The sequence below is a fragment of the Ceratotherium simum genome, chromosome 14, assembly GCF_057802395.1.
Source record: "Ceratotherium simum simum isolate JZ-2026a chromosome 14, ASM5780239v1, whole genome shotgun sequence".
In the NCBI taxonomy this organism is placed as follows: domain Eukaryota; kingdom Metazoa; phylum Chordata; class Mammalia; order Perissodactyla; family Rhinocerotidae; genus Ceratotherium; species Ceratotherium simum.
The window spans coordinates 50919038-50940530 of NC_141913.1; the positions used below are offsets into that span (position 1 = coordinate 50919038).

General features: G+C 44.0%; 1 protein-coding gene across 3 annotated transcripts; it reads left to right on the top strand.

Annotated features, from left to right (window-relative positions):
- Positions 1-6130: 6130 nt before the first annotated feature.
- On the top strand, positions 6131-21204 carry SERPINB8 (serpin family B member 8). Of its 3 annotated transcripts, none has more exons than XM_014781495.2 (7): positions 6131-6345; positions 12065-12242; positions 13570-13707; positions 15565-15682; positions 17400-17542; positions 18929-19081; positions 20679-21204. In XM_014781495.2, the coding sequence occupies exons 2-7, from the start codon at positions 12075-12077 to the stop codon at positions 21081-21083; spliced, it is 1125 nt and encodes a 374-aa protein (XP_014636981.1). In that variant the 5' UTR covers positions 6131-6345; positions 12065-12074; the 3' UTR covers positions 21084-21204. The 3 variants fall into 3 exon arrangements, with proteins under 3 accessions (XP_014636981.1, XP_087295450.1, XP_087295449.1); XM_087439324.1 differs by lacking the exon at positions 6131-6345 and adding an exon at positions 6720-6802; XM_087439323.1 differs by lacking the exon at positions 6131-6345 and adding an exon at positions 6845-6906.
- Positions 21205-21493: the final 289 nt, after the last annotated feature.

Here is a 21493-nt window from a genome sequence, read left to right on the forward strand (position 1 = left end):
AGCAGGCACAATGCTAGGATTTGTCAATAGAGGGAGCTAGAGAGGCACTGCAAGGTGATAGCAGAAGAAAGGCACTTCCCTCCCAGCTTCGGGTCCTCTTATGATTTTTCAGGGTAGGTGCCCAGCATCTCACATGGCCATCTCTAGCCACATTCTCAAGCCATGCATGTGCACAAGGGCCATTTCCACAGTTGTTCAGGATGCAACCTCTGGCAACTGTATGCTTACCAGGCATTTTGCTTCCGTAGGCCAGGTCCAGCTTGCCCACACCCTCCAGCAACCGCAGACAGCTTCCGTGAACTAGGTTTGACCCTGGGGCAAATTTCTTGGCCACTGGCAGACTGCGTGTTCCTGTGGCACCCCTACGTTCAAAGAAGTCTGAATCTCAGCCTTGGAGCTTTAGGTTGTCTGCTCGGGCTACAATAACAAAATACCATAGAGCGAGCGACTTACACAACAGACGTTTATGTCTCATAGTTTTGGAGGCTGGAAAGTAGCAGATCAAGGTGCCAGCTGGTTTCTGGCGAGAGCTCTTTTCCTGGCTTGCAGGTGGCTGCCTATTCACTGTGTCCTCACTTGGCAGAGAGAGAGAGATCTCTTTTCTTCTTCTTATAAAGGGATTAATCCTATCATGAGGGCCCCACCCTCATGACCTCATCTAACCCTAATTACCTCCCAAAGATCCCATCTCCAAATACCATCACACTGGGGGTAAGGGCTTCAACATATGCATGTTGGGGGACACAGTTCAGTCCATAGGTCCTCTCCTAAGTCCCTAGTTCTTTCATTGTCCACTCACTTCCAGACATGAGATAGCAATTTCTCTTGCTATACCTGCTACTTCTGCTCCCATTAGGGTCCTTTGTTTTTTAACCCCTTTTACTAGTTAATAGTTTTTTATATCAGTTCTCCCCTGTTTATGTAACTGGTATGGTTTCTGTCTCCAGAGTGGACCCTGACTGTTGTAACCACATGTGCATCTCACACACTATCAGGAAAGATCATGAACAAAGCTTAAGTACAATATGAAGGTTTACCAAACCCATCTTGTCTTAAGTTAATGCAGCTATTAACAAAAATACTCAGTTAAAAATGAAGAATCTATTTATTTATTTTTGTGAGGAAGATCAGCCCTGAGCTAACATCTGAGCTAATCCTCCTCTTTTTGCTGAGGAAGACTGGCTCTGAGCTAACATCTATTGCCAATCCTCCTCCTTTTTTCCCCCAAAGCCCCAGTAGATAGTTGTATGTCATAGTTGCACACCCTTCTAGTTGCCGTATGTGGGACACCGCCTCAGCATGGCCGGAGAAGCAGTGCATCGGTGCGTGCCCAGGATCCGAACCTGGGCTGCCAGCGGCAGAGCGCGTGCACTTAACCGCTAAGCCACGGGGCCAGCGCAAAGATGAAGAATCTGAGACAACTGTTGAACCAGACATGACACAAGGACAATTGGTATAAACTGGGACTGTCCATATAAACTGATAAGACTTGCCCAGAAACCAGAGTGTGTGGTCACCCTATTGAGACGCCATGTTCCAAGAGGATATCAGGGATTCTACTTCCCTTTGAACTTACCTATCTCCAGTGTACCCAATCAAAGCAGCCCCCAAAGAGATGTCTCTGATTACTACCCAATTCTTTATCATTTAATACTTCCAGATAACACCTTGGGAATTAAGGGAGAGAATGACAGTGCACTCACCAGGCACTAATGGCAGTTACCAGGTACAGTAATATCTTGTCAGAAACACTTTTGTTTCTCTCATAATTTCCTTGAAACACAAAACTTGGCATGTTACTTAGTGTAATGCTTTTCAAATTTAGGTCCACTGGGCTCTACATATTCCTGGGTCAGCAAGTTCTCCATAGCATTTCTTTTTCATTGCTTGCTTTTATTTTGGTAATAACCTACATATTTTAATATAAGCACATTTTTTATGATCTAGATGCCCACTTTATAACGGAGTACTCTGAATTTAGGATTGTGTTGGGACCAAGCGGCACTAACTTGATTGGGGAATATTAATGAAAAAGTACAGAAGCAGATCCTATATAAATGATTCATTAACTCAAAGCACTGGCCAAATAATATGCAAGAGGTTTTGTAATTGTTTGAATAGAGAGAAGTGGAGAGAGAACTGAATAGAGAAGATATTTGGGTATATTGAATATACACATTAGTATAGGCGCACTGAAGCCAAAACAATCAGCACCAAAGCAGTCAGGACAATTTTTAAGTTAAAACAGCAATTTAGCTTCAGCAAAACAGCATCATGGATTACATACGTACGAGGAGACTCCATTCACCCATGTAGCCCAACTTCTCTCAGAGAGTGAAAAGTCCGTTCCTTAAATGTTCCCAACAATCAGTAATTTTATTGACACTTGTTCATCGTAATTAAGCTCATCTTCCCTCAGGGCACTAGCTTCTTCTACAAACTCTCCATGGGACCCTGAGCGAATCATATAAACCACCTCTGGTTCACTCTCCTCCTCTGCAAAATATGAGGAGCAGAGTCAACAATCCCGATGATACTTTCTCTTACAATTTCATGATGCTATCTCTGTTCTCCTGGGATTCATTAACAGAGGCAAGTGTTTCTTACCTTACACCTTCTCAAAACCATGAAAGGCTGATGGGAATCACGTGGGGAGAGTGGGAGGTGAGGTAGGGCATGTATGGAGTGGCCATTGCTGAAGAATATGGTCAGTCTCTGAATGTAAACATTTTGGAAACCCAGAGAAGGCTATGGATGCCTCCTCACAATTAGTCCTAACTGAGACTCTTCTAGGTAGACTGTGTGTTCACTCAACAACATGGAGTACAGAGATCTCAAATCACCCTGACTCTCCGACTATGCCTGGACTCCACTCCCCTCTCAGACAAGAGGACATCTAACTTGGAGATTCTGGCAGCCTGGACTGAGAGTAGGCCAGGAATGTGCCTTTCCTCAGTCTGAAAAATCAAGAGTGAAAAGAACTAGGAAAATCTAGGTCAACGTTGAATCAGGAGGTGAGAATCAACAGATACTCTCCAGTATCAGTTGAAGAGATGAGAAAAATGAGGTACAAGACAAGAAGACAGAAAATAGTTTCTAAGATTCTGCATGATAAAGTCTGGAACCTTCTTTTCAGGTACTTGTAGCCTCGCAGAGCTTTATAAAATACTGCTGCCTGGATCAGCAGGAGATCCTGATTTAATTGATTTGAGGTGCAGGAGATCCTGATTTAATTGATTTGAGGTACAGACTGGGCATGGGGATATTTAAAGGAGAAGCACCAAACACTACTTGGAGAGGTCAGGGTAAGCTTCCCACAGGAGGCATCACTTGAGATGAATTTTGAAAGACAAGCTAGGATGCCAGGCACCCTATGTAAATATATAGGATATAGAGGGACTACAGATAGTTTCCTGTGGCTCTAAAGAAAGAAGAGAAATCAAGACTTTAAGAGGTTTACCCTTGTTTGATAGTTTGTAAATTATCTTTTTAGATAAGGTGGTATGAAGGATTTTAAAATGAGGGGTAATAATCAGAACTGGAATGTTTATTTGGCCTTTAGAGAATAGGTTGGTGTGCATCAGAACTGTAGGCAGGAAAATCAACTGGTTAGGAAAGAAATGAGGGAGTCTCACCCAAGAAATAGAGTGAGAAGAGGTGAGGGATGGGAGGACACTAAGATGATAGAAATGACAGGACTTTTGATCACTTAGTTAAGAGAACTGGGGAGGAGACTGACTCCAGCTTTCTGAGAGATGTCCAGATGGACATGGAGATAGCCAAGGTCATTCAAGGAGAGGTTATTACAGTATGAAAAGAAGAAAGCTCAGAATGGAAGAAAGGAATGTGGAGAGGAAGGGAAGGGACCAGGAAGGGTGCTCTGGAACCCTGGGAGGCAACTGACAAAAGGGCTAATGGTTGTCAGCAAATACAATGAAATAAGACCTGGGACATATCTTTTGAGCACGGCAATTAGAAGATCATTGGGGACCTTATCACAAGAAGTTTCAGAGCATGTTGGGATGGAAGTCAAACTCCAGTGGAGTGAAGGGTGAATCAGAAGAAGAGAAAAAGACAACAGCCAATGTCTACTTTTTTTTTTTGAGAAACTTGATTGTGAATGGAAGGATGAAAAAGCAGGATGCTATAATTACGGAGTATAAAAAGTAAAGAAAATGTGGAAATATTTTCTTTTTTTGTTAATATGGGAGAGATTGCGTATATTTATGAGACAAGAAGACTTCAAAGGAGTAGAAAAGATTAAAGAAACAGAAGAGGAGGTAATTAATGGAACCAGGTCCTAGAGAAGGAAGAGGTCTACTTCTTTCCTTGAAACAGAAAGGGTAGAGACATGGTAGGTGCAGTGAAGGGGCCCAGTGGCCACCCCTCCATTAGTGGGAGTAAAGAGGAAATCCTAAAGGTGCACGTGTTTCAGACAGACCTTCCCTTCTCTACTATCTGCCTTGAGACCACGAGAACTAATCCCTGTATGTTCTTTAGCCCGCTCATGTTCAGTCAAGGACGTGTCAGGCCTGAGGTTCCTTTAAGATTTTCCAGAGTAAGAGACCTCTGAAAAGTAAGGGTTCAATATAAAGCTGAGGTGGCAAGCATACTCATCAACATTGTCCTGTGGCGCTCTAAACCGGAGCGCCTGTGTCTATCTCTGATTCCTAATTAGCCTTCCTGGTTCCCCTCTGGAGGCAGAACAGCTCAGACTTTGGAGTCAGGGATACTTCCTTGGATTTGAACTGCTACTTGGCTCTTTGCTCCTCTACGCAGGTATCTAGAACCACTCTTTCATAACGCATGGGTTTCAGAGTAGCATCCTCACACTCACACGTGTGCTTTCAGCAAGGCACTGCAAGGGATGCCTGCTACCAGATGGTATCACTGTGATTAAAAACAACCACCACCACCTAGAACATTAAATAGTAGAACTTTTATAATACCTTGTGATAAGCACTGTAGTGGCCATGAATATCTTTTGAAAACCAATGAGGCTTGCTTATTATCTCATGCCAAAGTACTTTAAAAAAGAGGTTCATTAATTATTTGCATATTTTTTCTTTTTTAAAAGGCTAGTGTTCCAAATGTGCTGACCTTTTCTGTGATGATAAGTGGCTGTCAGTAGCTGAACACTTAGCAAGTATTCTTGAAAAATACAGAGGATTGCCTTTAGGTAAAGGTGCATCTTATCTACGAATGAGAAATCAACTACTTTTTTAAACAGTGCAGAGTGATCATTTTGAGAACATCTATTTGGATATTTTCCATTATTATATGATTATTACTAAGAAAGATGTTAAAACTCTCATATAAAGGCACTCAAAAAACTTGGAAATATAATTTTCTAACCTTCATAAAAATCTTCCAAAAAGAAAAAATTTGGTGGGCTTCAAACTTAAAAATATTGAAAATACAAGGTTTAAAAAATTTGGTTGGCAAGAACAACTGATTTTCAAGAGGACAAATGGATTTTTACTAGTGAGACTTCAGCTAGAAATCTTTGCATAATTAGTATGTGGATGAAAATCAAATGTCCAGGTTTAGTAAGTACAACTAATGATGCCTTCACTCCATTTAAGTCCACTCATTTCCTGTGAAGCCTCTCCTCATGATCACCATCAATCCAAGTTTAGAAATAAATTAAACTTAAAAGTAGGTCTTCAAATTACTGTACTTCAAAGCGTTAAACAAATATTCAATCACATTGATCTCATTAAATTTTAAAATAATTTTTGTGAGCACATGTGTATTCCTAATAAAAAGTTTTTTTTCTTATTCTTTCAAATTTTCATGTGTTTTATAGCGTTCACAATATTTTAGTATTTAGCATATTAGCACATATAAAGTCATACTGATACCAAAGATGCATGCTCAAAAATGTTTGATGGGTGTCCCACCAAAGCAGTTTGGAAACCACTGGCGTTAGGAAACTTAACTTCTGGTTTTGCTTTACTTAATGTTCAAAGCGAAGTTCCAATTTTGAAACCGCTCTTGCATACGTACACGCAACACGAATACTGCGCATACTAACCCAGGAAAACAAATCAATCCCCTATTGCGCGACGTCTTCCACAAACACTCTCCGAGGGCGGAACACTAGCCTCCCCCCACCAAGCCATCTGCACCAGGGCGGGACGACGCCGGGCGAGGTTCAGGCTCCTCCCGGGGTCCAGCCTGGGGATGCAGAGTCAGAGATTGCGCCGGTGCAACCTCCGACTGCTCTGAGTCATCCGCCTGAAGCCTTGCCCACAGTCAAAGCGGACTTGAAGCGTCCACCAAGCTGGAACAGTAGCAGCCGCAGCAGCAGGAGCGGAAGCAGCGGCCGCAGGAATCTCCCAGGTACTGGGGCTGCGGAGGCGCTCGGGTCGTCGGGTTCCCACGGCGGACGCCTCTTGCCAAGAGCTCGGGCGCAGCGCGGGGAGACGAAGGGAAGGAGGAAGACGAGAGGCAGACACAGAGGGAGGAAAAGCAGGAGGACACGCCTAGGGAAATGATGGCGGGAGGTAACCGGGCGGGAGAGCTGCGGGGCTGGGGTCGCCCTGGCACCAGCCGTGCCCTAGACCCCAGCCCCGCGCCGCCGGCTCTTGCGTGAGCGTCCGCCAGAGCCGGGACTGCGAGACCCGAGCGCGGGAGCGCGGCCGCAGACCCGCCCTGGGCCAGGGGATGGTCCCGGAGTGGGCGTGGCGCCTGCGGCTCGCGACGCCATTGTCCTGCGTTTTGCCGGCAGTGGGGAGTGGCCGGGATTCAAGCCGGGAGTGCGGTTGCCGGAGATGGCTGGGCGGAGCCTTTTGGGAAGGTGAGCGGGAGGAGCCGCAGGTGCAGCGGGAAGACTAAGGCGCCAATGGCAGCCGTGTCTGGGATTTCTATGGCGCCTTGGACAAGCTCCGGGGGCGAGGCTGGGTCAGTGCCACCTCCAGACAAACGCCTGTCCCTCTGCGATCCTGCTTATTGGTTGTGCCTTTCGTTTCTTTCTCTTCCTCCCTCTCTGCCTCCTCCCTTCCTTCTCTTCCTCCCTCCCTTCCTTACTTCCGTCCTTCTTGTTTTCTATTTTTCTTCCATTCTTTGTCTTTCTTTTTTTTTTTCACACCTTTCATCTGTTCTTCTTCATTAGCAACTTGAAAAAATGCTTCCTCACCTGTCTCCCCCTCGTCTACAGTAGTTAATATAATCGATTCCTAACTGCCCAGATATTCCTCAGCCCTCTATCCCTGTTTTCAGGCGCCGAATGCCTCATGCATGCACTCTCCCGTGCTGTCCTCCTCCAGCCTTCTGTGCTTCTCTGGGCCCCTCAGACACACCCTCCCAGCTCTCCCAGGACATTCTTAATTGTTGGGTCTCAGTCCCTTGGCTTCTTCCTCTTACTACCTGCAGTTATTGGAAATTCCCCGGAACTAGGTGAATTTCTTCTCTTATGCCTCCAGTGTATGGTCCGAGTAATTTCATCCCATTAGCCTAGAATCTGCTGGAATCCAGACGCCAGTGGCTCCCAATCTCCTGCTCTTATTCTCATCTTAAGTAACCTGCCTATATTTACAAACATCCCTTGGCTCTACTTGTTACAGGATCCCTTGGTATGGTATGTTCCACACATCTTACATGGAATGTATCACCTTCTCCATTCCAAGCTGGCTCCTCATATAAACTTCCTATGGTTCATGACCCACCCTAAGCATAAATTACCTAGGAGCCTGTTAAAAGATAAACTGAGGCATATTAAAAATTTTAGGAGTGTGAGCGAAAATAGATTTGAATCGGGCAGCAGTCAATCTAGCAGATAGGAAGGAGCTCCGAGGAGCTGCACAAAATGAAAGACTTGTATAGGTAGGAGGGAGCAGGAATAAGGAAGTAACACTTGCGAAAAAGCAGGCTGGTTATTGCAAAGTTGCTTTCCTTTAGGGGATGGTAGGGGCTATCAGGCAGATTACCTCACTAGTGCTGGTCAGGCGATTCCTGATTGACTGGATTAAGATTCCATTTCTCGGAGAGCCAGAACTGTAATTAAGTCCTCGGTTTGGTGACATAGGGCTTAACATAAGTGACTTGATTTGGGGCAGGTTGAATTGTTTTTAACAAGCCTCAGCATAATCCTTGACTCGTCCTGCTCCCTGTTCCTGGTGTGATCAGTCACCCAGCCTGGCACTTGCATCTTCTGCTCTCTCTGTATTCGCCAGTTGCTGATCTAGGGCAGTGTTCTACCAGCAGGCTCCCCGGCCTTTTTCAATGCTGACGGTGAGTCACAGTATTTTTGTAAAACTCCAGTGTACTCATTTATTTAAATGAGTACAATTCGTACAATTTAAATGAGTACTCATTTGTACCATTTGTTTAAAAACCATGCATGGCTTTCCAGACCATAGCTCAAGTTCAACCTTTTAAACCTGGCATGAGGGCCCATCCAGTCTCAACACACCTGTCTCTCACGGAAAACCCCGCAGACGGCTCCCTGGGCCACACAAACCATGCACTTCTTGCCACATTCTTTGCACCTGTCAGTCCCAGAGCTGCAGCCTTAAAATTCACCCCTCCCTTTCGCCACCTTACAGAAGCTCCTGCCCAAACTTTTAGAACCAGCTCACCACTCACCTTCTCCCAGGCTTCTAAAGAAAATTCATTCTGCTTTTCTGTGGGCTTTCTTAGCACTTTGTAAACTATCCTGTTACAGAGCACAGGGCTAACTTGAAACCATGCATTTATGTATCTGTGTCACTCCTAGGGTGGGAGCTCCCAGTCAGGAATAATGGCTGTTATTGCTCATTTTCTTCTCCAAAACTGTATAAGGAAAGTTCTAGATAAATACTCTTTGAATATCACTTTTGGATGTGTGTATGGGAAGGGCAGTGGAGCAGTGACTTCACAGGCGTTCACGGCCCCCAGGAGAAGAATGATGCCAGATGCTTGGAAGCAGAAAGCTTGCTTTTGTGGCCGACTCTGCCGCTCTTGCTGTAAGACCCCGGGACAGTATGTAATTGTCCTAACTTGGTTTGTTCTCCTGTCAAAGGAAAACTAGCTTAATGCCAATTCATTTTATTGGCTGGAAATCAAATCTTTCCACATTGCTGTTTTTATGACACAGTTGAATTGTGGCACTGGCACCCAAAGGTATTATTTTGCATTATATTGAAATTAATTCCTTTTTAGATTTATTGGGCAAGGTCCATTTTGTTTAAAGTTCCAACCCTCTTAAGAGCTCTAGTGTACCAATGAGATTGGGGCACCAAGAAGAACTGGAGGGAAGAGAGTCAATCTGTTATCCTGTTCCAGCCCCTGCCTTTTCACTGGTGTGAGCGGGGACACATCCTCGAGTGCGCTTGTGTGTCTGTGTGTGCCAGTGTGTGCCATTGCTGTGGGCCAGATACTGATGGGAAATACTGTGCTGCTGACCAGCACTTGGACGTTGAAAAGGAATGGAGGTGAGGAAATGAGATGAAAGAGGAGGAGAGACGGAAGAATCCGGAAGTAGGCATTTGGAATTAAGAGCAATTAAAGGGTAAAGTTGAAATTGATGTAATGTTCCAGTTCATTCCTTTGTCTGTTCAGGCAGGACAACTATAGACACACACACACACACACACACACACACACTCTCTCTCTCTCACACTTACTAGCCTCAGCTTATGCCTGCCTCACCCTGAGTCCAAAGCTCTTATGCTCAGGTAGGACCAAGTCCAAATTTATTGTGTCTGTCATCTCCGGTTTACAGAATTCTCTCCTTCTTTGGTCTCTTTGGTGCCACCTTCTGGTAGGCCCAGTGCTATGAAGTTTGAATATCCCTTTGGCTCCTGGCTTTTTATTTTCTGAAATATCCTCAAGTGTACGGTCAGGAAATGCGGGGCTGGAAGTGCCTGGAGGCAGGCTGGACCCTGCTCTGCGCTGGGACTTGCCCACTGCAGACACAGCAGCCTCCATCACCTGCAGCCCTGGGGCTCAAGCCCTGCAGCTGAAGGCCCCGGGGGTGGCTTCACGATGTGAGGGCAGCAAGGATCTTGAACATCTTGTCCTCTGATGAATGACCTGTTGAGTATAGAGTACTGCTGTGCAAACCATGCCACTATTGTATTTTCTTGGTTGGCGTTTTAATACCTTTTTTCAAACTTTAAAGAATTAGCACTGGTTTGATTCTATATTTAGAGTGTGGTCTTTACCTTTTTTTTTTATACCCCACTTTTTTTTTTTCTTCCTAAATTGGACACATCTCTTGAAAAAATATCTTAGGGGGCTGGCCTGGTGGCGTAGCGGTTAAGTTCATGCATTCCACGTCGGTGGCCTGGGGTTCGCGGATTTGGATCCTAGGCGCAGACAGACTCACCGCTCATCAAGCCATGATGAGGTGATGTTCCACATAGAAGAACTAGAAGGACCTACAAGTAGGATATACAACTATGTACTGGGGCTTTGGGGAGAAAAAAGAAAAAGAGGAAGATTAACAACAGATGTTAGCTCAGGGCCAATCTTCCTCAAAAAAAAGAAAAAAGATGAGAGAAATCTCTTTAAAAATATATATATATATCTTAGGAGGAAGCTTCAAAGGAACCATTTGACAGCAAAAGGCTCTGGTTAAAATAGTTGTCCCCCATTCCTGTGGCACCCACTCAGCTTCTCATTCCTTTCCTGCCCCTGAGACCCAGGAGACCCCCCAAAACCTAATGAAATACAGTTCCAAGACTGCTGTAGGAGGCACTTCTAGACCGCTGGAAGAAGAAGGATCATATGATGCCCCCTCTCTTTATAAAAATGAACACCTGCACGGTGACCCTTATCTCTAGGTGGAGTTTCTAGTGCTTTTGGTTTTGCTTATTTGCTATTCCAAACTGGAACATACTTTTCCTGTGTAGTTTTAAAATTTTTGAGTTACAAATATACGTGCAAATGACAAAAGAAAAAAAAAAGGGATAACATAATAGAAAAACATAGCTTGCAAGGTCATGGGATTGTGGGCGATGGTTTGTCCTTTTATTTTCCAAAATGTCTTCAACTGTAACATGGAAGAGACTCAGGGAAACCAAGAGGAGTTGATGAACTTTAATATTTTATTGAATAGTAGCTCCGTTTTCTGTAAGGTTTAATAGAAATAAATCATGCAGGACTTACAATAATTTGCTAAAATTATAATAATTAATAAGCTGTAATTTTTTACAGCTTGGAGCAAGGTACCAGCTGAAATTTTGTTCCTACCCTCCCACAGAGACAGGGAGGTTGGGCGCTATCCTGCATGATAATTATATTTTTAAAGGGATGGCTCCTAGGGACTTGAGAGAGACTGTCCTGGCCTGTAAAAGAGGAAAGAGCCTTTTCAAAATATTTATATCTGAAAGGAGCAGAGAAAGAGTTTACAGTGACAAGTTGTCTAAAGTAAATGCTCTAAGGAAAGGCAGATCAGGGCAGAGAGGCAGGAAGAAGCGTGTCTAAAGTTTAGTCAAGCTAGAGGGAAGGTCAGACGGGATCCAAAATCGGTGCCTCTGATTCAGTGTCCATCTGATGACTTGAGATTTGGGCTTCATATTTTATATCTCCGCCCATGGGCTCCCTTCACAGCTCCCAGCCGAGTGTCAAGAACTCCGGTGGAAAACGGTGTATTTTTTTGGAGTCTCCCTGCCTGAAAGTAAATTTTGTGTCTTCCAGAAAACAAATACGGGTCTGACTCATATGTTAAGTCAGATCATCTCAAACAAACCCTCCAAATCTGTTGCAATCCATCCGGCTGTTTTCACGTGACATGATGACAGAAATGTCGTTTTTATTATAATTCGCAGAACATTGTTTATAAAGTATGCTATAGGCACTAAACTGAAGGAGAACTAGCAACAATAGGGGGATTTTGTGTAACAGTGAAGAATTCAGGCTCTCGAATCAAACCATGTGTTCTCCCCATCTCAGGATCTTTAATTCAGTCACATCTGCGAAGTCCCTATGGCCATGTAAGATAATGACACAGGTTTGGGGGATTTGACGTGGATGTCTTTGGGGGTGCAGTTGTTCTGCTGACCACACCCAGCGTCCACGGACAGGGGTGCAAATGACCAGGTGGTTGATGTGCTTCTGTGTTGTGCTTTTGATGCAGACCTTCCCTGATGGATGATCTCTGTGAAGCAAATGGCACTTTTGCCATCAACTTATTAAAAATGTTGGGTGACGTGGACAACTCCCCCAATGTGTTCTTCTCTCCCCTGAGCATCTCCTCTGCCCTGGCCATGGTCTTCATGGGGGCCAAAGGAAACACCGCGGCCCAGATGTCTCACGTATGTATTCCTGTCACAAAGGGAGACCAAGGGCATGCTTCTCTCTGTGCTTCCAGGGGGTGTTCTTTTCATACCTCACAGCAGCTGAGGAAAGCCACTGTGGCTGGTAGCGGGGTGGGGGGTACCGCGGTGAAGGACAAAGGGCAGACATGGGCAGAAAGGTAAATTGTGTAAGACCGGGAAGCTCCCCTTAGTGTTTATGGGAGAAATCAAGTCATTACGCTATTTTCTCTAGACAAAACATCAATATGTTATAGTAAAATTGCATCTTTGGTAAGTAAACTATAATTCTGTCCCACAAGAAGGCCAAGAATTCAACTTTGTTATATTTTAAACTTTTGCTAACATTATATATCGAATTGAAATGCAGCTGTGTAAATGCACTCTTTGTTAAATAGGCTATTTCTGGTGTATGATTATGCACGAGTGGAAGAAGAGTGCAAGACAAATGTGGACTTATCTCTTCTGGAGTTATTTAGAAGGAATATATAATCTGATTGATCCGAAATGGGTTATGTGTGACCTTAGCTGCAAAGGAATAGTGGATAATATGTCAGGAAAGTAGTCCTTAACCTCTTCATGTCTTAGTTTCTTTGACTATCTGGCGAAAGTGTCCCAGAGAATTGCCATATGCACCTCACCTTCCCAGTAATATCAGGGGCACACGGACCTTTTCCGGAAGTGCCGCCGTGGCCGCTGTGGAATCCCCTGGGGTTGTTTCTTCCAGCTCATGGGAGGAGTGAGGCTTTGGCTGGGGTTGTTGGGAGATGCAGGAACAGCTTAATTCTCACTCTGACTTGACGCTGAAATCACAGTTTGGTCTGCAGAACTGTAAAAATGCTGATGAAACATTTTTATGTTTATTTCTGGTCATTCTTGTATTCCCTGGGTCAGGTTGGATTTATCTCCGCTACCTGGGGCTTCTGTTCTGTCTCCTGAGTTATCACACGCTGCCTTGCCTGCGTGGATAAACCTGCTAGAGCTCTGGTTTTCATCCTGGGGCGATTTTGCCCCCCGGGGGACATTTCGGCAACTTGCAGGACAGTTTTGGTTGTCCTAACTGAAAGATGCTACTGCCATCTAGTGGGCAGACGCCAGAAATGCTGCAAAATATCCTAGAACGCACAGGACATTGCCCACAGCAAAGCGTCTGGCCCAAAATGTCAATAGTGCTGAGGTCCAGAAACTCCGCGCTAGATGGTTAAACCAAACTCTTTTTAAGATAGGCTCCTCTGTGATTTTCAGCGCAGAGATTCGTTCGGAGATAGCTCTTTGGGGGAGTAAAATGGTGGTGTTATAAGTCTGTGTCCTTGTTTTCCATTACCAGGCACTTTGTTTGAACAAAGAGGGAGATGTTCACCAGGGTTTCCAGTCACTTCTCACTCAAGTTAACAAATCTGGCACTCTGTGCGTGCTTAGAACTGCCAACAGGCTCTTTGGAGAAAAGACGTGTGATTTCCTTCCGGTAAGTAGGACTCACACAGTGATGAAAGAGAGATTGAAAATCAGATAGAAACTACAGAAGGGCAGAGATAAAGTTTGACTCGGCTGCCTTAAAAATATGCTTGGAATTACACTTCTGTAATTATCATTTTGAATTTTATGATTGCTTCTGAATTATGGCCTTTTTTTTTGTTTCTGATACATCCCTCCTGGATGGCAATCTCAATATGTCCATCCTGCCCCTCCCAGACCTGCTTCTGCCTCCTGATCCCCATCCCTCAGTGACCAGATTGTTGTGCCCGTGTACAAGGCTCCTCCCCCTCTGGTTGTTGGGCTCTTCCTGCAGAGCCGGCCTCTCAAATTTGTGCCCTCTTCTGAATCACCACCACATTACCTGGGTCCAGACTCTCACTATATCTTCTACACTATTGTTTTAATTGTTTCCTAACTGATCTCTCCAGGTCCAGCGTGGTCCTTCCACTCTACTGACAGAATAGTCTTTCTAAAATTAAAATCTGTTCAGAAAACTGAGATTTTAAATCTGAGCAGTTCCTATTTACTGCAGCATATAATTCCAAAGTTCCCTAGTCCAGTAAAAGCCTATCATAATTCAATTAGGCTCCAAAAAATTATGCCACATACTATGCAGAGTGATGCTGTCGTGAGATTAATGAAACGATCAAGGCAAGCCTGGCCACCATGGTGGCTGGCAGTTCTAAGGATTATTCTGTAAGACTCAACTATATCCTCGTCCTAGCTGCTGTTGGGTGCCAGCCAATGGAGGTTGCCCGTCTGAGCTTAAATATCATCGGAGATGATTCTGGCTCCTTCAGCTGGCTAGGTCTTCTATGATAAGCCCTAGTGATTCCAGGAATCTCCTGGTTAATTGATGTACATTTTTGAATATCAGCCTGATCTTTGAATATTATAACTGGGGACTATTGGACACAGGGAGCCACCCTCCACTTTTCTTGATTGCTTAGCTCCTCTTTCTCTACGTCTTCTTTCTTCTGTAGAAGCTAAAATATTTGAGAACAGGAGATGGGCGGGGGATGGGAGCCAATTGCCAGACACATTATATCTGAAACCAGGTTTTCATGAGGTGAGTTATCTTTGGGTTTTAATGTGTTGCATATAAGGCCCTTCCTGATTTGACCCCAACTTATATTTCAAGGCTCACCCCCTGCCTCTGTGCTTTCCCTAATCCTCTACATACACACACACACACACACACACAGACACACACACATACACACACACACACACACGCATACACACACACTGTGATCTAGGCCTGTCACATTCCACTCCCGGAGGACCTGTAAGATTTCTTAATAATCTAGTTCCACCATGGAGACTCCCAATCATTCCACAAACATGTTTCAGACACTTTGGTAGGTGCTGATGATACAAAAATAAGTAAAAAAGACTTAGACTGCTTAGTGGCAGAGACAGAAAATCAAACAGAAAGTTAATATGGAATTTAAGTGTTTGACAGGGATATTCATGGGCTTTTTCACGCATGGCTCCCGTCTTCCGCATTTTCAAAACATCTTGAGACTATCTGTGTTTATTTATGTTGTTGAGACTATTTCTGTATATATGTTGTTGACACCATCTCTGTATACATGTTGTCTCTTTCAGCCGACTGGGAGCTCCTCAGGTCCCATATCATTTCTTCACCCTGTTTCCAGCACCTAGCACAGTGCCGGGCACAGAGTCCGCAGATGATATATTTTGTTAATTGTATGAATGAGTCTTAAAGTGCAGGATGACCTGTGCGAGCATTTATGCTAGAAACATGTTAAGAAAAAAAATGTTTTCACACTTATGGAAATCTTTGCCGAATAGGGCCAAACTCCGGATTTTGCATTTGTAGGCCTTTAAGGAATCCTGTCAGAAGTTCTATCAGGCAGAGCTGGAGGAGCTGCCCTTTGCTGAAGACACTGAAGAATGCAGGAAACACATCAATGACTGGGTGACAAAAAAGACGGAAGGTGAGAGAGTGTCATTTCAGTAGACTCGCAGTTATGGAGGAAAGAGCTCTGAGATTGGCTGGGGTCTGACCTCCACGGTACCTCCACGGTACTGCCGCTGTGACCCCATAACCAGTGACCTGTTTGTGTGTGTTTGGTGGGTTTTCAGGCCAGCAATGCAATTCTGTTATTTCTCTTGGGCTTATGAAATAGTGATTTCTAAAAAATACTTAAACCTAGTGTAAGGGTCTCAGACCCTCTCCCCTCTGGACTGTGCTGGAAAACCCCCAGAAAATGCTTCCTCTCTGTGTCCCTGTTTAAATTCTATCTGGGAGGACCCTTGCCATGCTCTAAGGGCAGAATGGCATTCCATTTAGGTTAGAGCTGAGACCGAGTGCTAACACAGGCTTGTTATCTCCCTGTATAATGTGAACAGCTCTCGTTTCATCCGCAGCCCTCCCCTTCCCTCTAAACTTAGCAGTGGATAAGTTTGCTTTCAGAGCATGATCTTTATGAACGGGCTCCAGATGCTATAGGTAGAGCTAATGTGGAGCCTGTGGTGCCCTGTCCAGTCCACACTCTGTCTCACCAAAATCTTCCTGCCATTTCTTAACTAGAGCACAGAGGAAAAGGGCATGCTCTTAAGCACTCTAAATATGTAGAGACTTCCAAAAGGTGGGGAGTTGAATCACTTATTTCCTCATGTGCCCACCTAGCACTCCTTATTCTGTCAGTTCAGTCTCTATGGCACACCCACTGTGTGTCAGGCAGTGGTGATGTCCACGGTTATACTGAGAGCCAATAGAATAATGACCATGGACAGCGAAGAGCCTTTCACGTTTCCGTACATCATATGTGCAGTGGTCTGTCGTTCTCCAGTTGATCTGGAGAAACCAGAAGCTTCTCTACACCTCAGCCTTCCGACACCACTCACTTCCCCTCCATGGCTGCTCACACTCTTTCTTCCATCAGATTGACCACCCACGTGTTTTCCCAGAACATTAGAACTGGAGGGGACGTTGGGATCACCCTGTCCCCACTTTTCGTGGGAGAATTCGATTTGGCCCCTTTACTGCATCCCCCTAATTCCTTTGCCCCATTCGCTCCCTTCAGGAAGCCCTCCTCCTCCCATATACGGGTCTGTATTCCCCCGCCCTTTGGAATTCTTTCCTCACCTAATGAGATTTGAAGGCTGGCATAGAGCAGTGATTCTCAACCAGAATCAACCTCCAGGTGACATTTGGCAATGGCCGAAGACAGTTTTGGTTGTCACAACTGGGGGAAGTGCTACTGGCTAAACACCCTACAATGCATAGGACAGTCCCCACAACAAAGAATTATCCGGCCTTAAATGCCAGTAGTGGCACGGTTGAGAAATTATCGTGCCAAGGTGAGAAGCTTACGGTTAGAGTCAAGACTCCCGGGTTATTTTCTCAGCTCAGCCACTTGCCACCTATGTGACCTTGGCAAAAAAGTCAGGCAAATGCTCTGAACCTGAATTTCCACATCTGTAAATTGAGGGCAAAATGATAGCTGACATGCCTGCTTCAAGACTGTTATTAAGGACAAATAATACACTGTGTGTGTGCCCAGCACAAAACACCGATTCATCCAGCAGCAGAAAGGATTCCAGCCTGGGCTCTCCACCAAGCCTCGGCTTTATGTGTCGAGAGGATTTTTGTATAAGAATGTTTGTTCCCCCCCAAATAACAATGACCTTCTCTCATATTCTTCACAGGTAAGATTTCAGAGATACTGGGTGCTGGGACAGTCTATCCACTGACTAAGCTGGTCCTTGTGAATGCTGTCTATTTCAAAGGAAAGTGGAATGAGCAATTTGACAGAAAGTACACCAGGGGAATGCCCTTTAAAGTCAACCAGGTAGGGAAATATGTTTCAGATATACTTTCTTAAAGTAATATGCTGGGAAAGATTGTGAATGAATGGAAAAAATAAATAATTTATTTCTTACTGTCTTGACTCTTAATCTAGTTCTGAATGAATTTTATGCCCCCCATATATCTTTTATTGGAGAGATAAAAGAGATATATCTTTTATTGGAGAGGAGACGAGAAAAACTAAAATCATTTTCTATTGATAAAGGTATTCTTGGTCAAATCAATTTTCTCTCTCTGTTCATATATTTAGATTGAAAGAAAATTTCTCCTAAGAATTGGAGTGATGTTTGAGCTGTACTGTCACTTCTGTACTTACTTAGACACCTTCTTGCCATGTCAGTGACCATGATGCGTATTTATTGGCTTAGAATTCATGGCTGTAGAATTCCAAACACAAGAAAAAAAGTGTTAGCAGATGTTCAGGCTAACTTTGTTTTTATTTATTTTTGGATCTTTTTTAAAAATAAAAGTTGTATGTATTTAAGGTATACAAGATGATGATTTGATACCCATACACATAGGGAAATAATGACTGCAGTCAAACTAATTAACATATCTTTTCCTCCCATAATTATCATATTTTTTTTGTGATGACAGCACCTGAAAGCTACTCTCTTAGCAAATTTCCAGTATTCAATGGGGCATTATTAACTATAGTCATCACGCTGTCCGTTAGGTCTCTGGACTTATAAGCCTAACTTTAAAACACTTTTCTCCATTCCCTTTCGAATATGATAATGGCTGGGGTCAATAGCTATGAGCTTGGAGTTTGACCTCCATCAACTTGATAATAGCATATGGCACAAAGATTTAAAAGTCTAGAATATATTTGACGCACACTTTAAAAATAGTGGATCTTGCACATCTTATCAAGATCCCCCCTCCAAGAAAACCAAAACTGTAAAGCCAATTATATAACTGAACAACTTTTCAGAATAAAAGTATAACTCCCTCTGGCCTATACATCTTTTCTAAACAGATCCTTCAGCCCAAAGGCCTGAATATTAGTTTAATTCTCCTAATTTGGAGAAATAATTTTTAATTATGTGGTCCCTGAGAATGCTTCTCTATGTATCTTCTCAAAAGAGAAAAAACACAACTTCTTCCAAAAATAATGTAGAGTTTTATGTCTCTCTATATTTGTCAATTTATTCTCTCTCACCTGGTAATACTTGACCTGCTGGGGGGATAGCATATTATACTCAACACCAATAGGTAATAATGAAGATTTTACATTCACCAGCATAAATGCACAGAAATGAAAATTCTCTTACATGCACCGAGGCATTCTGCGAATTAGACATATCTTATTTTTAGTAAACTGTGCTCATTTTTCAGTAATCTGATTTTAGTTTCATATTTTCATTAGGAGAAAAAGACGGTGCAGATGATGTTTAAGCAAGCTAAATTTAAAACGGGGTATGTAGATGAAGTGCACACCCAGGTCCTGGAGCTGCCCTATGAGGGGGAGGAGCTGAGCATGGTCATTCTGCTGCCTGATGACAACACCGATCTCACTGTGGTAAGCCCTTGGCAGTGACTCTGAGTGTCTGCGGATCCAGCGTGAACTCGTTTCTTTAAGTCCAGCCATGAGACAGCATTTGAGGAATTTCCAGTATAGGGTTATTATAAGGAGTGCTGGATGAACACCATTGCATGTCTTTTGGTGAACACATGTATGCATTTCTGTTGAGTACATATCTAGGAGTGGAATTGCTGGTGAGGCCAAATTTTGATGAAGCTAAGAAGAGAGAGTTCCAAAAATATAAGAACATTATTCTTTATTCTGAAGGGAGGAGCTAGTTAAGGGCCCAATAATTACTGAGCAAAAGTACTGGAAAATGATAGGGATTGATCTGGGCAGTGTTTCTCAAATGTTAATGTGTATATGAATCTTCTGGGGATCTCGTTAAAATGCAGATTTTGATTCAGTGGGGTATGGCCTGAGATTTTGCATTTTTAGCAAGATTCCCATGATTCAGACACTGCTGGTTATGGGCCACACTTTGAGTAGCAAGAGTCTAAGTTTCAGGTGAGGAATTTATCTTAGACAGGAGGAGAGGGACATCTTTCCATGACAGAAAAAGAACAGGGTTCAGGATGCGAGAAGGTAAATTTGTAAGGTGGGAGGTGCAGGACCAATAGTGTGCTGGTTATCTGGCTCTCTGGGGTGTGGGGGAAGCCCTCGTTTAGAACGTTTGCTGATTCCCATGGTGTAAATACTCCTACCATGGCTGAGTTTAGGCTACGAAGGGTTCAACAACTGACTCTCACCAGAGAGACAAGCCAGCTCCAGCACACCAATGCACAGGATGTTGAGGGTAGGGCCTGCCTGATTTCCCTAGTTTCTCTATGGAATCAGGAAGCTGTTGGCATAAGTGAAGGATAAGCTCTGTCATGGCTACTTAAGAAGAAGAGTAGGAGAGTCTAGGAATAAAGCTGACATCCAAACAGCTGTCACTGGAGAGGAGCACTCATCTGGGCTCCAGGTGGTAAAGGGAAGAGGGAGATGCAAGTGGAAGCCCCCTCCCTCCTTTATTTTTTCCTTGTGGATAAGTAGAATGAGTGATGGGTCTTGGAGGTTTTGAAGCTAACCCCAGGACAGGCAGAGGGCAAACAAGGATGCCAGAAGCAACTGTCCTGTTGAATTCCCCATTTCTGCTCTCCCTTCCCCAGAAATCATGTCTCCCTTCCTGTTCAGATGATCCTTGATTTCTCCCTCTTTCACCCCTCAGGGTTCTGAGCCATGCTCTTTGTCTCTCTTTTATCAAACCATCTCTCCAACTCAGGGTAATGTGTACCACATGAATACAATCAATTGGTTATGAGAATTTTCTAAACTAAAAATCATTTGAAATGAATTTGGTACAGATAGTTAAAAATAAAAACAACTCTGTCCTTGTCTCAAGTGTTTTCTGTTTTACTCTTGTATCCATGAAAGGGGAGAAGACAAGAATTGGAGGGAAAATCTTGGTGTGTTTACAATAGGAACTATCTCTGTAGATTGTCTTGGACCAGAACTCACCATCTAGGTCATGAGGGGAGGGTGTCATGAGTGAGTGGGTGGGCACCAGGCTGTTGTCACCTAGATTTTAAGATTTGACCCTTCATTATTTCAGGTGGAAAAAGCACTTACATATGAGAAGTTCAGAGCCTGGACAAATCCAGAAAAGATGACTAAGGATAAAGTTCAAGTTTTCCTTCCCAGATTCAAGCTGGAGGAGAGTTATGACTTGGAGTCTTTTCTTCGAAGTTTAGGCATGACCGATGCTTTTGAGGAAGCCAAGGCAGACTTTTCTGGAATGTCAACCAAGAAGAATATGCCGCTGTCCAAGGTCGCACATAAGTGCTTTGTAGAGGTCAACGAGGAGGGCACAGAGGCGGCCGCGGCCACTGCTGTGGTCAGGAATGCCCGGTGCCGCAGAACTGAACCAAGATTTTGTGCAGACCACCCTTTCCTGTTTTTCATCAGGCATCAGAAAACCAACAGCATTTTGTTCTGTGGCAGGTTCTCTTCTCCATAAAGAGGTGCAACTTCTATACGTGGGCTCCTTTCCCTTCTGCCCACCTCGCCTTAATTCAAATTCCATGTGAGCAAATTGGTGCGGTGGTTTGAGTGCCAAAATAAAGGGTGTGCACCTGAGACATTCGTGAATGTCTTTACTGAATATTCCACAGGAACTGAGAATAACTGAGGTGTCAGAGGTGTGAAGTTCAGGGACCTCCTGCCTCTCATGGAGTCTGCCTCACCTAACTATCGTGGGATGGCCAGTTCCCCTCACAGTCTGTGCCCGTTGTTTGTGGGTGTCTTTAGGAGCACGTCAAGGATTCACAAACTAGCCCTAAGTGCACTTCCATCCTACATTGACAATTATTTCTTCTTTTAATGTTTAATAGAATTCATGAGTGAAGCCAGCTGAGACTGGAGTTTTCA

Coding starts and splice junctions, on each gene's coding strand:
- SERPINB8 (XM_087439323.1), top strand. CDS start 6,848: ATGGCAGCCGTGTCTGGGATTTCTATGGCGCCTTGGACAAGCTCCGGG. Junction 13,708..15,564: donor AGACGTGTGATTTCCTTCCG/GTAAGTAGGACT, acceptor TTGCATTTGTAG/GCCTTTAAGGAATCCTGTCA. Junction 19,082..20,678: donor ACAACACCGATCTCACTGTG/GTAAGCCCTTGG, acceptor TCATTATTTCAG/GTGGAAAAAGCACTTACATA.